The sequence below is a fragment of the Centruroides vittatus genome, unplaced genomic scaffold, assembly GCF_030686945.1.
Source record: "Centruroides vittatus isolate TY-2023 unplaced genomic scaffold, ASM3068694v2 contig_18, whole genome shotgun sequence".
In the NCBI taxonomy this organism is placed as follows: domain Eukaryota; kingdom Metazoa; phylum Arthropoda; class Arachnida; order Scorpiones; family Buthidae; genus Centruroides; species Centruroides vittatus.
In genome coordinates, this window is record NW_027121101.1 from 3817695 (window position 1) to 3842644 (window position 24950).

At 26.9% G+C, this 24950-nt stretch overlaps 2 protein-coding genes across 6 annotated transcripts in view; one reads left to right on the forward strand and one right to left on the reverse strand.

The window, feature by feature from the left end:
• Window positions 1-24950, reverse strand: part of emb (exportin-1 emb) — a 57186-nt gene that overhangs the window by 29800 nt on the left and 2436 nt on the right. For 3 of the 5 annotated variants that reach the window (XM_067263791.1, XM_067263789.1, XM_067263793.1), the window contains 2 exons: window positions 5400-5476; window positions 2769-2890 (listed from right to left, as the gene is read on the reverse strand). In XM_067263791.1, coding sequence (XP_067119892.1) covers window positions 2769-2890; window positions 5400-5454 — 177 coding nt within the window. In that variant the 5' untranslated portion in view covers window positions 5455-5476. Of the gene's footprint in view, window positions 1-2768; window positions 2891-5399; window positions 5490-13910; window positions 14030-24950 lie in introns of those variants that run through there. The other 2 variants (XM_067263792.1, XM_067263790.1) reach the window with 2 other exon arrangements.
• Window positions 19977-20757, forward strand: LOC136969709 (inositol-tetrakisphosphate 1-kinase-like). Its single transcript, XM_067263988.1, has 5 exons — window positions 19977-20132; window positions 20209-20326; window positions 20397-20492; window positions 20561-20604; window positions 20671-20757. Exons 2-5 carry the CDS (start codon window positions 20239-20241, stop codon window positions 20740-20742), a joined length of 300 nt encoding a protein of 99 aa, XP_067120089.1. The 5' UTR covers window positions 19977-20132; window positions 20209-20238; the 3' UTR covers window positions 20743-20757.

The following is a 24950-nucleotide window of genomic DNA, read 5'->3' on the forward strand; positions in this document are numbered from 1 at the left end:
TTATTATTATTCAAGCAATAATGCAACATTTCTTTGTTTCAATATACTGTAAGAAATACATTTTGGTAGAAGTGACATTGCTAAATTGAATATGCAGTCTTTCAGTTTATAGTAAGTCTCACCTTCCTACAATAGACAATGCACTTACTATTACAGGGTGCTGATTTAGTAAAATAAACATTGTATTTGATAACAATTCTTCTCCTTCTTTTGAAAACTTAAGTCCATAGAATAGATGTAGGATTCCATATTACTGTAAACTTTTGGTGCAGAACAAATATGCTAAAAATGTGAACAGTGAAATATTGAACAAAAGTAGTTGGTCAAACAATATTTTGGCTGAAAGCAGGCAAAATATATTCTTTGAATCAAGTAGTAAATATGGAGAAGAAATACTAAAATGTGCAGAAATAAGATACAATTTTATAAAATAAGATTGGTAAAGAACAGCAATGATGCACTTCATTTTCAAATTAATTAGTTTAATATAATGACAATCTAATATAGTAAACAACTTTATTGCTTACTATTCATTATGTATATTTATATTTTAAAAATTTGAAATACTTGTTTCTAATTGCATTTTCTGTTTCACTTGAATTCAAAAGAGGAATTGTTAGAATAATCTGTTATTCAATTATGTCACTTAATAATGACAATGTGCATAAAAGACAGTCAATCAACTGCAAAATTATATAATTTCATAAAATAATATTCTTAAACATATTTTTCTTACTTAAATTCATTAAAATTCAAAAACATTTCATCATTAATAGTTATTAATGATAAAATGCTTTGAATTTTAATGAATACTGACTTTTACTATTTACAAAAACATTTTCATTATCTCATTAGTATTGAGATTGTAAATTCTTATAACAAAATTAATTTGTATGTTTCTTTTAAAATATATTTTAGATTGTCATAATAAATTTATATAAACATTCAAAATTTCATTCCCAATACAATTAAAATCCATCATCAAATTATAATATACGAAATGACAATTTCAGCAATAAAATTACAAAAATTACATTTCAACTAAAACTCAATATAAATTATTTTTAATAAATTACTAGCAGGTAAACCCAGCATTGCCCAGGCAAAAAATAACAACAATTATTAAGATTATTAGATTATTTTGTACTTCTAACTCTTCTATTACATTATAGTATTTGATTTATATAACTACAAAGGTTTATCACACAAAGTGCTCAATCTAATAAATTTTAAAAATTCTTTAAATTGTGTACAGTAGAGGAATAAAGAATTTTTCTCATTTAAAATGTGTTAGATTGGTCACGCTGTGTGATAAACCCTTATGTAAAATAACCTTTGTAGTTTTATAAATCAAATAATATAACATAACAAACATAAATAGTTTGGTCATTTTTGCCCACCATTGTCATGTTTATTGCAATACTCAGATGGTACAAAATGGCACACTTTCAATGGTCAAGTAGACAGGAATTGAAAATATATCATCTTAAATTTTTTCAGATATAATTTTTTCTAATGTTAACTTTAAGAAACTGTACCATTCACAGCTGAATAACAAATGGTAATCTACCAACCAATCAAATTTTGCAAAAAAAGGACCAAATACTTAAACTTTGCACCCTTGAAAATCACTTAAAACATATTTTGTGCAGGCTGATAACTTTGTATTAAGTAATTTTCCTATTCAAATGCCACCAGTTTGATAGAAAGAACTGTTGCAGAAGGGAGTTGAAGTAATTCAATCAAAAGTAGTTGTTGACCTCCTCCCAAAAAAGAAGACTGTCAACGACTACTAATTAATACTAGTCAACTATTAACATTTAAAAAGTGATCCGTGTTAAATAGGTTGTAATGGCCCTGCATGTGGTCAAAGTTGCTAACTTTAACGTCTAAAAGACTTCATATGACTTGTTTAAATAAAAAAAAAAATCTTTAAAAAAAATGGGAGAATAATTGCTTTTATGTGATATAGTATTTATATTTTTGTAACAGATTGTATAAACTACATGGGAAGTATGTCCTTGTAAATACTGTGTTTATAGAAAAATTATTAAAATTAGTTTGGTTTATTTTGTTACAGCAACAGAACACGAGTGATCTACCGAGGAGGATGCATCCCAGGAAGGTTTACATGTAAAGTTGGTCCCTATTTAGATGTTATTAACATGAAGAAAGCCTGGGAAACTCCACATGGCCAGCCTGTTGCCATGCCCAAACCCACAACTGACTACCAGAGTTCAGTGGTTTTATGCACTTGGCTACTGGAGGGCACTTATTAGAATTAAGAAAGTACCATTCAGAGATGAAAAAACCCAATTGTTAGATGTGGAAAATTAAATACTTATAGACTTTTCACAGCACTTAACATTTTAGATTCCACATAGGCAAGCGCTATTTGCTACCTGTTGTAGTAATAATATAGTGCATCTAATTTACACTATATCATTGTAGCAGTAATTAAGCAAATATAATATACATATTTTTTAAAAGTATATCCATTCCATTTTAAGAATTATATTTAGTTTATTATTTTCTTAAATTTATTTCCAATAGATGACACTGTGTGTAAACCTAGCAAATCAAATGTGGACAAATTAATTTATCTGTAGAAATCTAATCAATATTTTGGAGTGATATTTATGATATTATCTAAGTTACAAGCATGTTAATGTAAATGCTAAGTTTCATAGCAATTGGTTGAACAGCCTAGGTGTGCATAGCAAACAAACAAACAAATTTTTATATATATAGATTTAATGTCTAAATACCTGAGGTCCTTCACCAGTATACATGCAATTAACTACACTATCAAGAAGATTTATATCCAACTTCTGACTAAAATCCAAGAGTCTTGCTGCCTGATCAGCTAGTGTGGCCATGTTCCCATTCACTAAAACGAAAAAAAAAAATTTTTTATCAACTTTATTATATATTTATCTGAATATTAACACAAAAAAGCTTAATTTATTTTTAACATATTTTAAGTATATTTAAAATTTACCACATTTTGATCATCAACTGCTTCCAAACAAAGCAAAAATCATCAAGAAATTAAAATAAAAAAGTTAAGAATACAACTGATAATTTCTTAGAATCAAATTTTAGTTAATTTAAAATGTAAAAATATCTTGTTACTTTTTAAATTTTTAATTGATTATTCTGCATAACAAATTTCTATGCTATCAATGTTAGCACAAGATATCAAAGTCAACTTTTCCTTCTTTAGTGAAAAAATATGCAATTATAGACACATTTAGGTTAAACGATGACTTTGTTGCCAGAGTAAGTACAAACTGTACATGAAAATACAGAAAATGTTTTGTCTTTAAATAAATATTGTTAGGAAGCATTTGTTAATTGCTTTTGACATTGACTTGTTACTTGAAACCATGGATTTTATTATCCTTTTTATTGTGCATTTGTAATTTTCTAAAAATAAATCAGTTTTTCTCTCTGACAATATTATAAATTTAAAAATACCAAGAATTAAAAATTATAATTTTGTATGAAAAAATACATTGATACTAGCAAGATTCGAAACATTAACCTCACAGTAATGAAACTGGCACACCACTGAGTCACCAGTCACTCTACAAAGAGGAAGATTTTGTAGGTTTTAAGTGATATGTAATTTTCAATTTCAATTTTCTCCTTTAATTTTGAGCATTGCATCTTACTGCTTGACACATGTCAGACATTGGTGATGCACCATAACCCCACCAAGTTTGATCAAAATTGGTGACCCCAATGTCATGCCCTTCCCTCGTCAGACTATCAAATTCAAGCAAGTAAACCATCCAAGACAGCATCTATACTTTCAGTGAAACTACAGAAAGAAATTTTACTTAGAACACATGCACTTTCTTTTATTGTTTGAGAATATATACAAATATATGGTATACATGAATTATATTTTATTTTCTGTGCACTTTTCCTTTTTATTTTAAGGTAATTTCAATATACATAGTAAATATTGGCTAGATTGAAAATTGGTAAAAAGAAACAGGTTCATATTTTGAAGCAATGATCATTTTCTTGTTCTAACCTGCTTAAGCTACAAAGTTTATGAATCCCATGCAATTCCAGCTTTCATAGCTTTTACTGTACAATTGTTGAATCTGTTGTCCATAATAAAAAGTATTTTAGAAAAAACTGTCCTGTTAATTACTTACATTTTATGTAAGTGTCTTCTTTATAGCATTAAAAAAATCTTATTTATTTCACTAATTTTAATTTATCATATCTATAAGCTATGTTGTCCTCACTGAATGATATGAAATGTTTGAATGGAAGAAACTTCTTTAAAAATAGACATTAATTACATTACAGAAAAATCCAAAATTTTGAAAAAGTAAAATATTTTAATTGCTGCATGTCTTCATAGTTTAAATCTAATGCTTACAAAATATCAATATGCATGAATGAATTTTAGCACTATTTTAATGATGTTTATTATTAATTGTCTCTGTATTAGTTTAAATTGAAACATCTTACCCTTCAATTACTTATTAAAGTTTTTATATTTAGATTAAGGTAGATAACTAAATAAATATCTAATAATATTTATATATAAATTATAATTACAAAAAAGCAGTGAGTAACATATAATGCAAAATATAAGGGTTGGGCCACTGAAATCAATCAGGGTATCTAGTAATCAGATACTACTTTATCTTTTTTAAGTTTAACAGAAAAATGTTTATTAAGCAACTGTTCAATGAAATTAATATTTTCAAAAGTAAAACTTGAAACTGATAAGACACACCACTTTTCAAACAACAATACCAATTATAAAAACTACTTGTAAATAAGATTACATCTCTGTTTTCAAATGATATAGTTCAATAAATTTTCATGATAAATTAATCTACAAAAGTTAAACTATTAAAGCCAAATGATAAACTGCTTATAAATTCATCCATTCTAACCAATTGAAATTACATTTAAAATTAAAATTATTAAAAGAAATACCTAATCTGATTAAAAGATTATTTTAATCAGATGATTTAATTATTAGCATAAAGCAGTGATTCCCAAACTTTCCAACTGGCAGGCCAAACTACAGATACGTCATAAGATGGCAAGCCAAAAATATTTTGTATATTCCATATATACTAAGAGTAGAGCTATCTATATCATTTATGATTGATATATCAAACATGTTTTTGAGTCAAATTAATGTGTTCTATGGGGTGGATTTGGCTCAGGGGCAGTGGTTTAGACAGCACTGGCATAAACGATTATCAAAAACAAATTTCAACAATTGCTAAGACATGAAAATAAACTGATATGTACAGTAAAAATTTAATACTATACATTTAAATAACTTAAGTATTTATTTGAAAATAGTTAAATTTTCTTAAAATGAATATTTGCATAAAGATCAGAAAATATTTTACCTGGGCCCCCAAATGTTACAGGTTGCTTCATCCCATCTACTTTCACGGAAGTCATAAAGATTCACTTCTTCAGCCACCTGTTGTAATATACTATTAGAAAAAATTGTTTAAAAATTTTCAATTTACAGAGTTCAATATCAATAAATATAATAGACTAATAATAATTTAACACATTATAGAAAAATCATTCACTACTAATAAAAATCAAGTTATATCATATATTTTTACAGAATGGTGCAATTAAAACAAAATCTAATAGATAAATGCTAGGTTAACCAAAACTTACAAAAGCAAAATGCAACGTAGTACAGAGGGCATTACCATAAGCAAGCTTAGTGATATATTAATACATTAAAAATTTTTAATATATTTTATATATTTATTTGTATTCACAAATATCAGTATCTTTGATATTTTAGTTCTAATTTTACATCAATGTAAGAACTGACAGACTCCATTCTAACTGTTCCACCATTATAAATACCAAATGTCTATGACTATCATCTATCAATAGAATGTTAATTAAGATTTATTTTGTAAAAACTCTATAATTGCAATGCTATACATTACATAATCTTCTATTCATTTTAAATTTCATAGTGTGATAAACCAACTCAAAGTAATTCAATATATTCATTTTATAGTCATAATTTTATGAAGAAAAAAAAACAATATGTTATTAATTATAATAATCAAACAGCAGCAATTCTAATAAATAAAAAGTAATTTCTTTTGGTCAGTTAAGGGAATCAAATTATTTTATTAAGAGATATAACTAAACCAGAAACAGCCATTTCCTTACGATATATCACCATAAATTTTATACATATTTTTGACTTTTCTTTCAACATTCAAGATAAATCTTAAATCATACACTAGAAAAAATAATTAGTTTCATTCATGATAATGTTTTTAAATTAATGTTGGTTTAATTAGCAAGAACATAAACAAGATTTGGAGTGCATTATTTAATAATTTTATTCTACTGCCCAAATTTTAATATAAAATTTATAAATAACATGAAGAATATCTTATACATGCTGCTCTTCTGAATGATGAAAAAATGCTAACTACACATTACAAAATATTATGAAACAACTTTAAATAATAATGTTTCGCGATAGAACAACAACACACAACAAATGTTTAACTAAAAAATTCAAATAAAATGAATTATTCATTTTTCAACATATATTGAAGAAGGAATAAAAACATTAGTATAGTAATTACAAATTTTCATATTTTCTCAAATTTCTCATTTATGAATAGTCTTTAAAATTAAAAATTTTTCTAGAATTTATTTTTAGTGATAAGCTGAATAAATAAACTTGCTCTAAATCTTTTGTTACAGTTGACTCCACCTATAATAAAAATAATAATAGCTTCCCACACTCATGGTTATCAAATACATCCAACACTTGTTACATTTTTAGTAAACACAATGCAACAATTACTTACAAAATAATTAACATTATTTAAAGCTATATTAAGCTTAAAATGAAATATGATAAATTTGAATATTGTATATTATTATATTTTAATGGATCGTTAAAACAAACTTGGTTCTTTTATTATAAAATTTTATAATTTATTAATTTATTTTAACAAAACTTTTCAAAATAACACAATTGAAAACTGTCAAAAACTAATATAAAGATGCCTCAGGTTATTATTATTATTATTATTATTATTGTGGTTTTTTAATTAATGACTATTTTCAGTTGTTAGTTAAAAGCTAACAACTAAAAATAAGAGTCCGCCAAAATATATATTTTTAAAAAGGGTCTGGGACCTTTTAAAGTTTTGGAACCATTGGTCTAGACAACTACAGAAAACTTCGCATAGAAAAAGAAGTCCTGAAGAAAGATGATTCTGACTTGGAACTGGAGACATCATTGAATCCATGGATGAGAGCAAATATAAATATTTGGGATTCCAACAGGAAAAATTCACAGAACATGCACAAATAAAACAAAGAGTGGAGTTTGGTTTCATGTACTTTGTTTAAAAACAAAGACTAACAAAAGAACAGAAGAACAGATTAATAAACTCAATAGTAACAACACAACTGAATACAGAATACATTTAAAGAAACACAGGTCATTCCAATATTGACACATTCATAGAACACACATAGAACTGGAGTAACTCCAAATGGAAACACAAACATTAACAAAACATAAAAAAATCATCATCCTAAATCATTCACAGAAAGTTTGACTCTTCACTACAAACAATCGTAGACACTGAAAATTTTTCTACAAAAAATAACAAACAATACAATTATATAAAGCAGTAACTCTTGAAGACAAAAACAATATACTACAGCCATAGAAACCATCAGGCAGTCTCGGGCTCAGGAGGAGCTCCACAGTAAGCATCTTAACAATCTCAGACAGGATCACATTGACAGAACTATGTCGAACTGCTGATTGATACATGTATGTCTCTTTGGAGAAACAGAAGGGTTTATACGATTGCCATACAAGATCAAATTATAAATACAAAATACTACAGGAAGCATGTATTAAGAGAGAACACTACTAGTAAATCCCATATCGTGCACACTAAACCAACATTTTTCAACTTTGGGTCCATGGCATGGTGCCGGTCTGCAGAAATTTCCTGCCAGTCTGCAAAAAATTTCTTGGACTGGCAGGAAATTTTGTAATAACAAAATAATAAGATTTTAAACAAGCAATTATTTATTGTGGCATTGTCACAATAAAATATTTTTAATCATATTTTTAATTTATCTAATTTCAAATACATGCTCTCCATCTCAAATTAGTAGTGTCTTGCCTGTACTGTACAGTACATCATACTTTTCCTGTTAGCAATAGAGTTGTGCCAGTCACCTATCTAACACCTTTCATGGGAAAATTTTTGAATTGAAATAATGTGACTTCTGGTTTGCATCAGAAGTTCATATATTATTAATCTGGCCTCCTACCCCTAAAGCTTTCCATATTTGGTCTTGAAATTCATTTATCTAACACCATTCTCAAAGATTAAGGAAAGACAGATGAACAGATGGATGACAAAGGGAATTTATGTCTATAGTTTTTTTCAAATTGCAGCCCAATTAATATAAACCGTTTTTATTTATTTTTTATTATTGCAATTGTTTAAATAAAGTTCTTTATAGATCAAAATTAAAATTATTAGACAATACTATAATTACTATATAATAATAATAATAATTTATAAAATAATTACATTTATGCATAAGAGTTATCAAATGAGTGTCAGTCTCGTGATAAATCCTCCACTCCTTACATCCCTGCTGTTACACTTAGGCATTGCAGTATTGCATCAAGCTTGCATAGCAAAACTTATTTTATTGCAGCCACATATGACTCGAGAGCAAATGATTGATGTGTGGAGGAAAGCAATACCATTGCAATACACAGTAACAAGTATCTTGTTTTGATCAGTTACAACAGTTGTGCATGTCACATGCATCTAAGCAGTTTAAGTTTAAGAAAATTTATCTTCAGCCTTCTGCTGATCTGCAGGTATGAAAAGGTTGAAGAATGCCGCACTAAACTATACAGCATATGAAATTAGGTTGTAAGCTTTTAATACAAACAGACTATGGGTACTTACATTGATATAACCAAATATCATACATCAAAAGCTTGCACACAAATACAAACTACTATACATGGAGAAACCATACTACAAATACACTAAACTTCCAACTATCTGTGTTAAGTAGTGCATAGGGTGTGCACAGAAAACTAGAAAACGCAGCTTTTTTCAAAAAATGTCATCAGAATTAAGGATTAATTTTGTGGCATCCAATATTATAATCTTTAGATGTTCATTGGATAGTGATGTTCAATATTTTGATTTTACATATTTCATTTTTTAAAGGTTTGTAGAAGCAAAAATAGAAAACATTCCCTGTGCAAACATCTTAAGACAAGTTCTCTTCTGGCAATGATTTGTAAAAATTTAATAAACACTTCTTTAAATAGGTTTTTATAAAAAATCATTTGCAACATTGTCTATTAATTATATTTGACTCTTCAAAAGTTTATATGCTTTGAACTAGTTCAAATGTTCATAATAAAACACTTAAGTGTAAACAAACTATGCATGCCAGATAAACATGCTTTTGGAGCATTCCATATTTACTTGGGTATAAGACAATCTCTTGTATAGGACGAGGTGTGACTTTAGAGATCAAAATAAAAAAAATTAGATTTATTAATACAATTCTAATTTTATTTTGTTTAATCACAAATAAAATATTATCAAATGCACATATTAAGGCAAACAACCATGTTTGCCTTAATACCTGATAAATGGAAAACAAAACCAAAACATTATAATGTGCATGACCAGAAAAAGTTTGTTTTTAATGATTCAGAATGTGCTAATATTCATTAAAAATAACTATATTTATAATCATTGCTAAGTGACCTGTACTTCATTAATATTTTTATAAATAACTAGAAACTATTTTCTGCAAATGAATGAGATACAACGCAGGTTTTAATTAATGAATGTAGGATTAAACCAATAAACAAAGAAAAGTGTGCCTTAATTTGTTTACAGAAGGTGCCAACTTACAATAAATATACTGTAGATCTATAATGACAGCATGAAGTATACACGGTTCACAGAAATTATTGCAAAAACGGAAAGAATCCTTCGCTAGCGCGTATAGGACAACCTAGGTTTTTGAAGCAATAAAAAATGAATAAAAACCTTGTCTTATGTAAAGGTCGCCTTTGGCGGCCTGAGTCGAAGAAACCGCCCGACTGAGATAATTGCTCCCACCTGGAGCCGGGGCCATAAACGGCCGGAAGGATCAAAGGTGTAGCGTCTCCACTTAAGGGTCAATGTGTTGGCCACGTGCCGGCCAGCTTGGGAAAATAAATGTAAATAAAGCACGGACGCAAATGTAAGCTACGTCGGCGGGAAATAGGGCGGACGTCTTGGAAGGCTCTAAGAAAGGGAAGGAACTGATTGGTCGCAGGAGGTAGTAGCAGAATCCCTTAAATTGGAAGGGTGGCAAAAAAACGAGGAGAAAGGGCGAGAGACCGGATACGTGGTGGTCTCTAACACTAGGTAGGCCTTTGAGGCGTATAGAGAGAGTGTTCTCCTCTTGGAAAGTCCTCTGGAAAAAGGTTGGTGTAGAGACGGACGACCACGCGGTTAAGCCATCTCCGGAAAAGTGACTCGTGTTCCCCGGCCAGACAAGCCGACGTGCGGCATCACAGCTTCGGTACATTAGCGTACGTAATGTTATTGCATAGTGTACATCTTTGTAAATATTTGTAAATAAACTGTATATAACTACTTATTGAGTGTGGAGGTGTGACTTTCCACGGACCATCTAACGGACAATCTCGAGGCGTAAAGAACATCTCGGGACGGAACATTTGTAAAGATCACGTGACGAGTAATAAGGATCTTCACTTCTTATATGCGAGTAAATACGGTATTTAGTTCATGGGCTGTAGATTGGAGAGACTGAATTAGAGCAAATTTGGCTAGTGCCACTATCTCTATCTATCTTTTTTAATTTTTTTGTATCCTTTCTTAAGACTACTTACATACACATATCTAAAATCTGTGATATATGGTGTGGTACTATCAATCATTTAATTTTTATTGCTACTTCCAAATGACAATGAACATCCCGAAGTTAACAATGCTGCTATTTTTAATAGATTTTCCTCAAGATCTGAAATTTTTAATTCTGTCAACTATCCACTTAATCTTTGATCCTATTTTTTTCTGATTCATTCTGCAGCTATTCAATTAAATTTTATATTTTTATGATTAGATCAAATGACATTCAAAATTTTTAGCATAACTGCTATAGAAATCTACAAAATCTTTACTTGTTCTGTTGTTCAATATATGGATGATAATTTACTTTGAAAATTATGGTTCATAGAAAGGAATTATGATATATTTATAATTTAAATCTACAAACTCATTCTGATAAAATTGTTTTTGAAATGTTCTATATTATATACAAAGGTGGGGAAAAAATAAGATGTAAAAAACGTATAGAAAGTTTAAGTAAGTAAAATAATAATTTATATAATTTGGAAAGTTTTTCTATTAGTTTTTTTGCATTAATATTACATGAAAAATCAAGAAATACAAACTGTATTGTAAAAAGAATTATTACAATCAGTAAAAATATACAAAATTTACAGTATAATTATTCTATTTTACCTTTCACATCTCACTCACTTATTATTTATTGCTTTAAATAACTTTCTAAACATAACTTCTCTAAATAATTAATTTTATAACTTATAATTCCTAAGTAAAACATTCTTATTTATCTATAAATTTAAATAAACATCAAATTCATATCATACAGGCTTTGTTTCTTTCTAAATTTTTTCCCTAGTAATAAACTGTTTGATTTTTATCTGAAAATTACATCTGAATATTCTTATTTTTTTAAATCTTCAAAAGAATTTTATATAAATTTGGAGCATTTTATATAATTTCCAATATTATGTAAATGGTATAAGTAATTTATTATAGTTATATAGAAAATAAAATATTAGTACAGAATTTATTTTAGAAATTTATAGTATTCCTTCTTAAAAGTAATATACGTATAAAATGAAGCTTTTAGTATTTTTCAAACTAACTGTTTTTCACTGCTTTGTCAGAGTTTCTTTGCAATTAAAGACATCATGATTGATGATTTACTACAAATTACATTCAAGAACTTTCATATACTGTATTGGGTTCATCATTAGGGGAACTAATATATGTTACTTAACTCAAGTGCAATGAAACTCCAGCAAAGCAGTAAAAAGTTTAGAATTCAAAGTTGAAATTTTAGTTAAATTTTTCATATTCATATATATTAAAAAAGTGATTTCAAACTTTCAGAGTATTATTTTAAAAAAAAAATAATAATCATTATCAAGTATTAACTACAAAAGATTTTCAACTTTCAGACAAATCACTCTTTTATACATAATACTTTAACATTCCTAAATTGCTTTCTGTATGCCAAATTCAAACCTTCATGCATTTTCAACTGACAAAAATTTCAAGCTAGTATATGGCGAATTAGCTAGCTTTCTTGCTAGCTAATTTTTTGGTAACAAAATTCATTTTTGTCATCAATTTTCTGTTTAATTTAGTGTTTTAACGTTTTAAATAATAACAAACATTGTAACATTCAATTTGAAAAACTAAAACTTTCCTACCTTTATAGATTTTACAATTTTTCTTTCTATCTCTCTGGAAATGAAACTCTTTTATAACATGCAACTCTATTGTTTAACTTTCATACATTCTTTCAGGAACAAATTACATTCAAAAGTGGAAAACTGAATTTTCAAGTAATGGCATCTATTGAGTTTTTTTGTATGATTTAATACTATAAATTACTAGCATTTTTTTTCTTATAAACACCACCACATTACATTTACATCCATACATATATTTTGTAAACATACCTTATATTTTCACAATAGTTATAGAAAGTCATATTCACAAACTAAAAATTCATTCATTCACATTCAGGTCACACAGATGCCACCATCATTTTCATATTTCTGCATGTAACATCAGATCTTAAAAAAAATGTGAAATAATCTGGCATCATATTCATGACAGAGGGAGAGGATTAAGTCTTAACCTGAAGAACAGCTTCTACTGTATTATTTTAGATGCAATTTTTTGTTTTTAATTACATTTAGTCTTCATTGAGTACTTAGGTGTATTAAATTGATAACATTTCAGACATTGTTATAAATATTTTTATATATTTTGATTTTAACCAAATGTTCGAACCATTGTAAATTCAAATTTGTTATTACATATTGGTTCGATTATAGAACGATTGTAAAAGTTCTAGAAAATTTATCAAATTAAATACAGTTCATTTGATTCTCAGCAATTCTCATCATTCTCAGCGGTAAGTGTTATATAACAATTACTATGGTTGTTGAAATATTGAATGTAAATAGGGTTTGCTTGCAAAATCCACGCGAACGAAGTCATGGGTACGCTAGTAAGTTTATAAGATCAGCAAGTAAGATCAGTAAGTTTATAAGATTACTTTAAAAGATCTTTTTTAAATGCTTTCCACACTGTGGACACTACAGAGCCTTTTTAAACCTATCCATTATGGATACAGCCAAAAGCATAATGGAAGTGTCTGGGTAAAGAATCATCTGACATATCTTAAACAGATCATCCATGAAAAACTTGGTTTCCCAGAGCAGCAGGCTGATGCTTTTACCATCTTGGCAACAAATTTCAAAAAGAGATTTATCTCTGGCTATCTTTAGTCATGGAACTATGCCAAGTACTTACTGGAAAAGAGAAAGATGAAAATGAAAATCTAGCACCTTGTGGCAAATTAACCATGTGTAAACATTGTCAATTTATTACATTAATCAATGTTATCCAACAAGCACTACGATAAATGTGGGCCACAAAAACTTTCCACAGGTAATCAACATCATTACTGTTATCATCCATTTAAAAAATATTGTAAATACTTACAATTGTTTGAACTTAATCATATTAAATGGAGTTAAGGAAAAAAAGTATTTTCAGAGTACTTTCTAGAACAATAATGTTTGAAAAATTTTAGTTTAGTTCTGTGTTCTATTTATTAACATTCTATTCCTGTTAAATTTAAATTTTTTAAGTTCAACTTGCATTCATAAAATTTGTCAAATTTTAGTTTTAAATTTATATTATGTTCCATTAATACTCCAAAATATTTTTACTTAATTCCAATTTTTTTTTGTTTTACCTTTTACCTGATTTTGGTAAATTCAATTACCAAAAGTGCTTGATTTTTGTTGTCATGGTGTTTCTATTTATTAAAATAACACCAAAGAACAGTTTTTTCCTGCTTTATCTGTTGTAATTCATGGTATATATAATTATTTTAGAGGGGAAAAAATATTCATTATTCACTTTTACACAAAAATATATTCTTTGACACTGAATGTTCTTTAAGTGAAACATTAAATTACATGAGCAAAAAAATATTACCACTAGGTCTTTCCTAAATTCAGCTTCAGAAATTTTTCATAAAATATTTACAAGTCAAATTAAAAAGTACTGTACATTACTTTAAAATTTGTTTTATTTATTATTTGTGTGTGTATTTGAGTTTTGTCAAAAAAAAAAGTATATATAAAGTTATAGTATACAGTAATAATTGTGTTCATTTATGCATTTATGTAAATCAACAGTTATTCACTGTGCATATAGTATTAGTCTAGCATTCAAAATAAAAATGAATAGGCAATGCCTTTCCAACTTGTTCTTTATTCCATATTTTACATAAAAATGAAAAAATAATTATTCATTCAAACAGATAGCAACTTAGAAAAAGTGATGTCCTAGTAATTTTTCTAAACAACTGTTGTAAAAATCTCTATTACTTACTAGATTATTGGAAATATTAAAATAAAAAGATAAAAACATTTTAAAGTGCAACTAAAGATAATTTAAGGTACTAAGAGACATTCTGTAGGAAAATAATAAAAGTGACACACATTTGTGAAACAGTGTAAATTAAATTTGTTCATTCAACTTTCAAAACAGTTGAATGAACAAATTTAACTTATTTTTTTTTATAAAGAATAAACTTGCAGAAAATTTTTTTTAAATATAATTAATAAATTAAGTTTTGATCTTTAATTATTTCTTGATAAATACTAATTTAAATTAATTTTAAAATATTTTTACTTTTCCATTATGAAAAAATTAATATCAATGTATGTTTTAAACAATAAAGCAATTTCTACTGCCATCAGACACTGCAGAGCTGTATACTAACACCCAGAAAAATATTAAACAGAACTAAACATCTTGACAATGAATTTATTATTTGCTAAACATTTTTGATCTATTATTCAGAATATAATATTTTCACTGTTAAAGTGTTTAGTTCTGTTTATGGTAATGTCAGTAAACTTTTTTTCTTAAATATCAATTTTTTTCCTGAACTTATTAACATTCTCTACTAATGTAGAAGTCCTCAAACTTTTTTGACTAGTAACCTCTTCAAGGATTCCTTAACCTTTTATTGACCCCCTTCTACTTGTTTTTTGCTAATACAATTAGTAATTAATAATTTAAAAAACAATATCTGGTAAGCCGGTAAGCCTATAATCTACACACTATTTTCGTACAAAAAAATCTACTTACAGTGTGTAAATTTATAACATGCTGAACTGTCATATATATAATCCATTGGACTAATAATTTTTAAATGAACTATTTTCAAATTGACCCCCCAAAAATGCCTTATTGATACTTGGGAATGATAAAAACCACTTTGGAGGAACCCTGTACTAATATATTCAGATACCTAAGATAAACAATCCTGCTATGATTTATAAATAGAAAAACTTAAATATACACAGTAAAATAAAAGCAAAACATTTCAGATTCTTCACTGTGAAAATACTATAACTAAGAATATTTTCAATTGCATAATAAAATCTAGAAAATATCCATAATTAAATAAAATCATACAAAATTAAAATAGTAACCATAGGAAATAGCCACAAATAAAACTTTCCAGAAGTTCCTTAAAAATTTTGTCAGAAAATAATTTTTTTAAACATATAGACCAGCATGATAGGTGTTTTTATATCTTAAAATTTAAAAAATAAAATTACTATTCAGGGCCCTTCTCTTAAGGTTTTTTTATTGTAATGAGTTCATTGACACAAAACTTATCACTGCAAATTTGGCAGTCTAGAAACCAATCTGCTAAACATATTTGATTACAAAAAGGAAATTACATCATATTCATTGAATTGGACATATTATCAAATATCTGGAATCAAGACTACTAAGCATCAATCAATCTGGTGGCATCAACGAATTGACATTGAAACACACATGCTTGAACTTTCACATATGTTCTTGTTAAATTTATATCATAGTTTTATGTGCTTAGTTTAGAGCAAATGATGGAGAAAATAAAATTCTCATTAATTATACATACAGTAGAACCTTGATTAACTGAGGTTTGGCATCATCTGAGGTAAATCCGTATGTGAATACACTGTTTTTCTTATACTATAATTTATAAAGAAAATTCAAATATGTATTACAAAATGATTTGTTTCTGTTATCTTTTATCATTTAATATCAATGTGAGATAAATCATTCATATTAAAATGTAACTACAATAATACACATTTTTACTTTTAAAACTATTTTATGTATATTAGCATTATAATAAATGATGTAAAAATTGCTATTCTTATTTATGATTAAATTCACTAAGGTATAAAAAAGAGGCTTAAAGTGATATACTATATAAATCTTTTACACTTGTAACTTTTAAAATGCCATTTAGCTTTAGCCATTTTGGATTATCTGAGTTTTCAGTTATTCAAGATTGCATCAGTCCACATTACCTTGAATAATCAGGATTCTACTGTACATAAATTACAATACTGATTTCTGCTAACAGTTAAATAATGCAAAGATATAAAAATAATTTAACAAAAATTTTTACTCTTGAGACACAACCATACAACAAGAATCAAAATAATTAATTCTCAATCAAAAACCTGTCAACTTTATAAACAGCTTTCTGGCAATTTAAATGCTTCAATATCATAAATATGAATTCATCCATATAGTGGCTGAATCCATACAACTTAAGGAATTAAGTTTTATATAATAAATTCATATACCACAATATGGCTTGAACCACATGCCAAATATTACATAACAAGGAAGGAAAAAAAAACACTGCACTCAGTGTGTTTTTCTTCCTTGAAATTCATATATACTGATATCTTGCATCAATATATTAACTCATTGTTCTATTTCACGTGGTAAGACAACAGTTTGTGTTAATATTTAAAGTTTACCATTTTTATCCTACTAAAAGAATGTATACCACTACGTTTCACTTTGTAAAGTAAGAAACTCAAGACCATGATTCCAGAAAGATATTAAGCAAAAAATGATTTGAAAAGGAATTTTAGTATACAGTATTTACAAGTAATAAAATAATTGTTTTCAAAAATCTTTTTAATTTATTATATTATATGTTTCAATTGTAAAATGTTTCAAAGAAGAGAATGTCAAACAATTTAAAAGGAATAAAGAAACACACATCAAGATAATGATCAAAATATTAAAAATACAATAAATTATAAATCAATATTAAAGAAAACAATCCATTGTTTACAATCAAAAATACAACTAAATTCTTATTAGACTATAATATGGATAATTAATTATTAAGATACTAAGTAATTTCGACTATAGTCTATTTATCCTAACTTGGCACTTACTGTAAACAAATTAAGATACACCTCCCTTTGTTTATTGGCATAAACCCATGTCCATCAATTAGAAACTGCAGAAAATAGTTCTTTGTTATTTATAAAATCATTAATGAAATACTAGTCACTTAGTAGTGATTATAAATGTAATTATTTCATATTTGTTAAATTGTTACTTTAATGAATATTTGCACATTCTGAATCACTAAAAATAAACTTTTTCTGGTCATGCACACTATAATGTCTTGGTTTCGTTTTCCACTCATTACAATAACTATCATTATTTCAAACTGTACATTGTCGAATTACAAAAATGGAAAACTTGAATGTAAATACCATTAAACATCAAACAAGGAAAATCGCTGAGCAGCTCGGATAAACGAATAGTATTAAATTTGTTTAATTCTCTAACTGAAACAAATCCAGAAGTCTGTGTGAAGGACATAGTGAAAATGATAGCAAAGACCACAGGAATATCAGAAAGGAGCATTTACAGAATTTGCAAAAAATATTTTAATAATGGCAAAGTAATAACTCCATCAAAAACCGTAAGCGTACTCAACTTGTTGACAAATATGACGAATTCACAAAATGTGCCATTAGAGGTAAAGTACACAATTTTTATTTTTTAAATGAATTACCTATGGTAGATAAGGTATTACAGACTGTTAATGATGATCCAGATTTACCAGACTTTACTCGATCCATGATATATAATTTGTTAAAATTACTTAATTTTAAATATACAAACAGTAATAGAAATAGTAGATTAATTGAAAGAGACGATATCATTTAATGGCAAAGACAATATCTATGAAAAATAAGAGAAATGCATTCTTTAGACCGTAAGATTTACTATTTGGACGAAATGTGAATTAATGCAGACCATACCAAGAATAAAGTATGGAAGGATTGTTCAATTACGTCATATCGCAAAGCTTTTATGTCTGGACGATCTACTGGATTAAAAAATCATTCTGGAAAGAGAAAATGAATAGTTCTTGTTCATATAGGCAGTAATATAGGTTTCCTTAATAGTGGTTTATATGAATTTGAATCAAAGTCAACAAAAGATTACCACAAAGAAATTAATGGCAATAATTTCAAAAAATGGTTTGAAAAAATATTATTGAAATTAGAAAGTAATGCTGTTGTGGTCATGGACAATGCTCCATATCACTCAGCTAAAATTGAGGTGGTTTCTAATTGTAGTTGGAAAAAAGCTGACATAATTTCTTAGTTGGAAAAAATAGGGTGTGTCATAATGACAAAATGTTAAAAATAGAACTTTTGGATATTGTTAAAAAAGAAAAACACAAATACGATAAATATATTATTGACAAAATGGCCAAAGAAATAGGTGTTGATGTGTTACGTTTACATCCATATCATTGTAATTTAAATCATATTGAATTGATATGGGCATATATGAAAGGTTACATCGCACGTCACAATACAACATTCAAACTGTCGGATGTGCAAATTTTAATGAATAAAGCTATCGAACAAATAACTGAAGAACGACAGAGAAAATGTAACGAACATATAGAAAAAGAACAGTGAATGCGGGAACTTGACGAGATTTCGGAAACTGTTGTAGAAAAACTAATTATTCGGTCGAACACAAGTAGTGACGAAGGCGAGATAAAAGATTACTTTGAGCAACTATCTTCTGATACAGATGATTAATAAGGTAAAGTTTACACTATAATTATTTTTAAAAATTTTTAGTTATATAAATATCACATAGATAAATTCATACATTACAGTAACGTTTTCCTTTAGAGGTTTGCATATGATTTTTAAGGATTGCCGGAGAATTTTTTTTGTTTTGTTTTATATCTATTTAATAAAATAGTTGTGTAGATAAAAATTCTGAAGTATGTTCAACTACACAATTATAAATGTTTTGTGTAAGTCTTAATAATATATATTTAATAATAATTTTTGACAAACAATATTTAAACGATGGAAATAATTTAAACGGTTACGTAAAAATGTTGAAGTAGGCTATAATAAGTTTTCTAAGTGTTATCTCGGTAATTTTTAAATTGTTGTGACCACTCTGACCTACTTTAACACGTGCAGTGAAAGGGGCTTAACTGGTCAACACGTGTCTAGCCACTTCCGATTGTGATTTGACCAATGAAAATCTCTGGCAGATTAATACGACAAAATCTTTGTTTACAATAGGTGCCAAGTTACGACAAATAAATTAAAAACTACACGAAATAAATATGAACTATAGTCTATTTCAATTAAAATACAATGCATAATACTTATTTAGGTATTCTGATTTATAAAGAACTTATTTAAATATTAGATTGATTTGGAAAAACCTTTGGAAGATCAAGGTCCTTTCACTGCTATCATTCACAAGTTATCCGACGTGACCGTGAGAGCAGACCGTGGCGACGAAGCAGCAAAACAAGCATATTCTGCATTTAAGGTAACAAAAAAGAGAGTTTTGTAGCAATGGTCAAAAGAATTACTTTGTCTGTCGTAACTATTGTAATTTACTTTAGAAATACATCGGCCAACATCGCAACATCATTATGATCGATCCATTACAAAATGTTGAAAAACTTCTGTATAGATACTGTCAATATAAGCTCATTGAAGAATGTGAATTGGGCAAAGCAGGTATGTACATTCTTATTTCATGATGATTTTTATTAAGAAAATTTTATTAATTAAGTATTTATTATTACAGATGGTGTATTTACACCAGCATTTGCAGAATTAACATCAACTGATATCCAAGAAAATATTAAAAAGTTAAAAGCAGCAGGTGTTGAGTATCCCTTTGGTAATATAATTTTCAATGTCTGTTATACATAAAAATTAATTGGGCAATAATAAATACTATCTTTTTAGTCTGTAAACCATCTTTGGCACATGGTTTAAGTTATGCACATCAAGTAAGTACTTGATCTTTTGTAGTATATTTGTGTTATATATTTCTATATAATTTTATTATATTATAGATGTCTATTATTTTTGGAGAACATGGACTAAAAGATATTACCCCACCTTGTGTTGCCCAAACATTTGACTGAAATTAAGTAAGCTCAATAACAGGCATTTTGTAGAAAATACGCACTTGAAACATGGAGTCTTCGTTATCTTCTAGAAACTTGATAATGCCTCATTACATGGTCGACTACCAGAAGGGGTGTTGCACAATAATTTTTCCCATCACCATGAGTGAAGAAACTTATTATTCTTACATGTCTTTGAGAATGTGGTTGTCTTATGATGCTTCCTGTAAAGATGGCTTGCATAAACCTGTTCCAGTAAACTAATTATGCACAGAATTCGGCTTACATGGTTAACTACTAAAAGCAGTCAGCAATAGGAACCCCTACCCTATGTATAGTAAATATCCAATTATCCAAATTAATTGGGATCTCAGGCCATTTAGATATGCAGAATATCCAAATAATTAAATTTTTGCTTAAAATAGTAATTTTTCTTTTTCTATCCAAACACTCCATTATGTATATATGTATATAATTATGTGCAAATAAAATATTAAATGTAGAAATGTATCTACAAATATAGTTTATTTTCTACATTTAGAAAAAATTATTTTGTATGTATATATAGTATCTAAACATATATATCTATTTATTTTTAAGTTGAAGGGCAATCTATATAACTGGCAATCCAGATAATTTACTATATATTAAAACTGAGAAATTTAAGCATTAAAAGCATATCTCTAATTATTACAAAAGATGATGATGAAGAAAAAATAATTTCTTAAAAACAATTTTGGGTTAATGTTACCTGTGGTGGCGAACATGGCGGCTCGTCTCTGAAACAGTGGGGACACATGTCCTAACCTAACCTATTCTAATAAATTACCCCTATTCTAATAATTTGGTTGGCAATAATTATGGTAATTTATTAGAATAGGTTAGGTTAGGACATGCGTCCCCACTGTTTCAGAGACGAGCCACCTTGTTTGCTACCATAGGTAACATTAACCCAATTTTGGCCAAATAAATTTTCTTTAATATAGATTTACAGCTACAAACTTAACTCTATAATACTTCATATACAAATTTGAGTTTATAAGGATTCAAAATTTTATCATCATCTAAATTTTAAATTTATACTTTTCAAAATTAAATGCTATTAATTAATTTTTAAACTATAGTAAGCCTTTTATGTTACATAATAAATTCAAATCCTAAAACAACAATTTCTGTTTCATTTTTTGGTTATTTGTTCATATTTACTTCAGCATTTTTAGATCATTATATTACTTCATGATATAATGCACTAAAATATGTCAAAGATGAAAAATGATAAATGTAGCCTGATAAATTTCAACTGTCAACCTTGGAAATAAACTCAAAACTCTTTATCAACACTTCTATTAAATTTTCAATGACAACAATATTAAAAATGGATAATTTCTGGGCCATCTCATAAAATTATTCAATAAAAATTTAACAATTTTTGAAATTTAAAATTAAAGATCATAAAAACCCAAAATATTTTGAATTAGTTTCCAAACATCAAAAATAAGAATATGTTCCTTATATTTATATTTATTTCCATCTTACACATCTAGTAATAAAACTATTTCTTTAAGATCTCACTGATTGTAAAATTCACTATGAACTCAGAACTGAGTATGCACAAAAAAAAGTAATTTAGTCTAATTTATCTGTAACTGCTATTTTGATTTAATGTTAAAATAAATGAACACAATACATTTATTATGCTCTTCATCACTATTTCTGAACTCTTCTGCACACATATCATTATTGATACATGAAAATTCTTAACTGCCAAAAATCAAATTCTATAGGAGCAACAAAAGAATTATTATTATAATACAATAACATTTTCCCATATGAAGATTCATTACAAGGTGTAATCATGTAATTACCTAGATGTACTACTTTTATTTTATTTTATTAATATTAGGTCTATAATCTATTAATAGGACTTTTAGTATACTGATTTAACTTGCGATTTAGTATACTGATTTAACTTCAGATAAATCTCTTGGTTCAGAAGAATAAACTTTTATTTGCACCCATATATAAAATTTTCTTGTATTTCAGACCTTTTCATTGCTCTTCAGCAGGCTTTTTTTTATTAGTTATATTTCTAAAACTAATTATATAATATTTTTTAAAAAATTATAAAATCTTAAGCTGTAATTACACTTAATATACTTTAGATGATTTATTCCTAACTTATGCACAAGTCTTCCAAGTTTTTTACCCTTTTCCTGAAAGATAAAACTCCAAATACATGTTGCTTGTTTCTTTTTTTATTTTTTCACTTTTAGATTTTCTACTGACTAAACTCAACAATAGAAAAAAGATTTAGTCATTTACAAGATTTCCTCAGCAATTCAGACTGCCCAATTATATACAAGCTTATTATAAGTAACAATATAGCCAATTTCATTGACTGAATGTTTCGAAAAATATTTTCAGAACATGCATATTCCAAGGACCTGAACAACTATGACACACAACTTATTTGACCCATAGCAGTGCTTATGACATTTTACTGTGTTAACATGTTTTCATTTCAATGCTATATCATAATGTATTGTTTTGAAAGATATTTAAATCGCAAATAGAATCCAAATTTTAGTTGAATTCAACTTATAATATTACCAATACATACACCTGAGATGACAACAGGATAAATAGATAAAACAAAATTTGCTCAACTATAATATGAATCCTGATTTAAGAAATATTAAAATGTGAAAAAAAATTCATATCTCAGAATTGAGGCTGAGCATTAATTTTTTAAAATAATTTTTTATAACTCATTATTGGAAATTTAAAAATAATTTATTTAAATGAATTTTGTATTATATCCTAATTAAAATTTATAATAATTAAATTACTATTTATAAAGAATCATTAATTTCATAAAATCTAAATATCAACATGAAAGATGTATGTATAATATATAATTTCCATAAAATAATGTTATTAAGACATATATATAAATTATGTAATAATCAAATGAATAAGAAACTGAAAAAATGACCTTATTGAATTTTTGCTATTTCAGTAATATATTATATTTTTTTATATTTCTATAGTACTTAACAAATTTAATAGTGTAAAAATTCATTAAATATTATATAGTAACCAATCAAACAATATGGAAATTTAGTTATATAAAATTAAAACTAATTTCCAACTTCAACAAGGCAGATTTCAATTATTTTGTAAAACCAACATTTAATGAATAAATGAACATAAAGCATCTGACAAGGGGAGATCACAATGTGATCAGTTTTCAATGATATTGTGTGGTAGGAATCATTTTTGAGGAAAGGAAGAAAGTGTACTTTTCAAATGTTTTCAAAAAAACTGAAGTTAAAAAAATCCCAAACAACTCAAGTATTCTTTGTGAAATCTTGCAATAAAGATTCCATGGCAAGTGACAACATGCCTAACTGCTAATTGCAAGTTCATTAGTTCACATCTCTGTGAGTAAACTTTTTCAAATCAATGTAATTTTTACATAAAAAAAATTGTAAATCATATGGGTTTATACACAAATATTTATTTTTTTATTAAAAATATGCATTTTCTATTATTTGAAAATTCATTTTTGGAATTGTTCAAAATAAAGTCTGTTTTTAAAACTGGAAGAATTAATTATTTTATAATTTATAATTATTATTATTTTTACTTTATAATTTTAATGTATTTTTTACTGTCTGCTTGTTTTATTAGCTATGAAAAAGGAAAATACTTATGATGGAAACAATAAGAAACCAGAAAAATGATACTGAAAGATGGTTGTTTACTGTCACACAATTCAATTTGATATTGAGAATTAGTTATAACTAATAATTTTTTGAGTTTATTTAATTATTTAAAATCTGAAATTATTCATAATATTCTAATATTGCCAAATGTAAAAACACTTTACATTTATTTCTATCAAATAGCAATTCTGAAGACATATTTTGAAAAGAGAATATTTTTAATTAAAAAAAAAAAAAATAGACAAAATGTATAAACCCAAGTAATTTACAAATATTTTATGTTTAAATTTCATTGATTTGGAAGAAAGTTTATTCATAGAAATGTGAACCAGCAATCTAGCAATTATCAGCCAGACAAAAGCCATAGAATTTTCACTAAAAGATTTGCAAAGCATATTCATAAGTCACTCAGGAGTTTTTAATTTCAATTTTCTTGAAAATATTTTAGTAGTACACTTTTTTCCTTTGCTCAATAAATGTTAATACTAAGACTTATCC

What these genes read in the sequence shown, in the direction of transcription:
- LOC136969709 (XM_067263988.1), top strand. Translation starts at nt 20,239, where the DNA reads ATGATCGATCCATTACAAAATGTTGAAAAACTTCTGTATAGATACTGT. An exon ending in ATGTGAATTGGGCAAAGCAG is followed by an intron (nt 20,327 to 20,396) that starts GTATGTACATTC and finishes TTATTATTACAG; the next exon opens with ATGGTGTATTTACACCAGCA. An exon ending in GTTTAAGTTATGCACATCAA is followed by an intron (nt 20,605 to 20,670) that starts GTAAGTACTTGA and finishes ATTATATTATAG; the next exon opens with ATGTCTATTATTTTTGGAGA.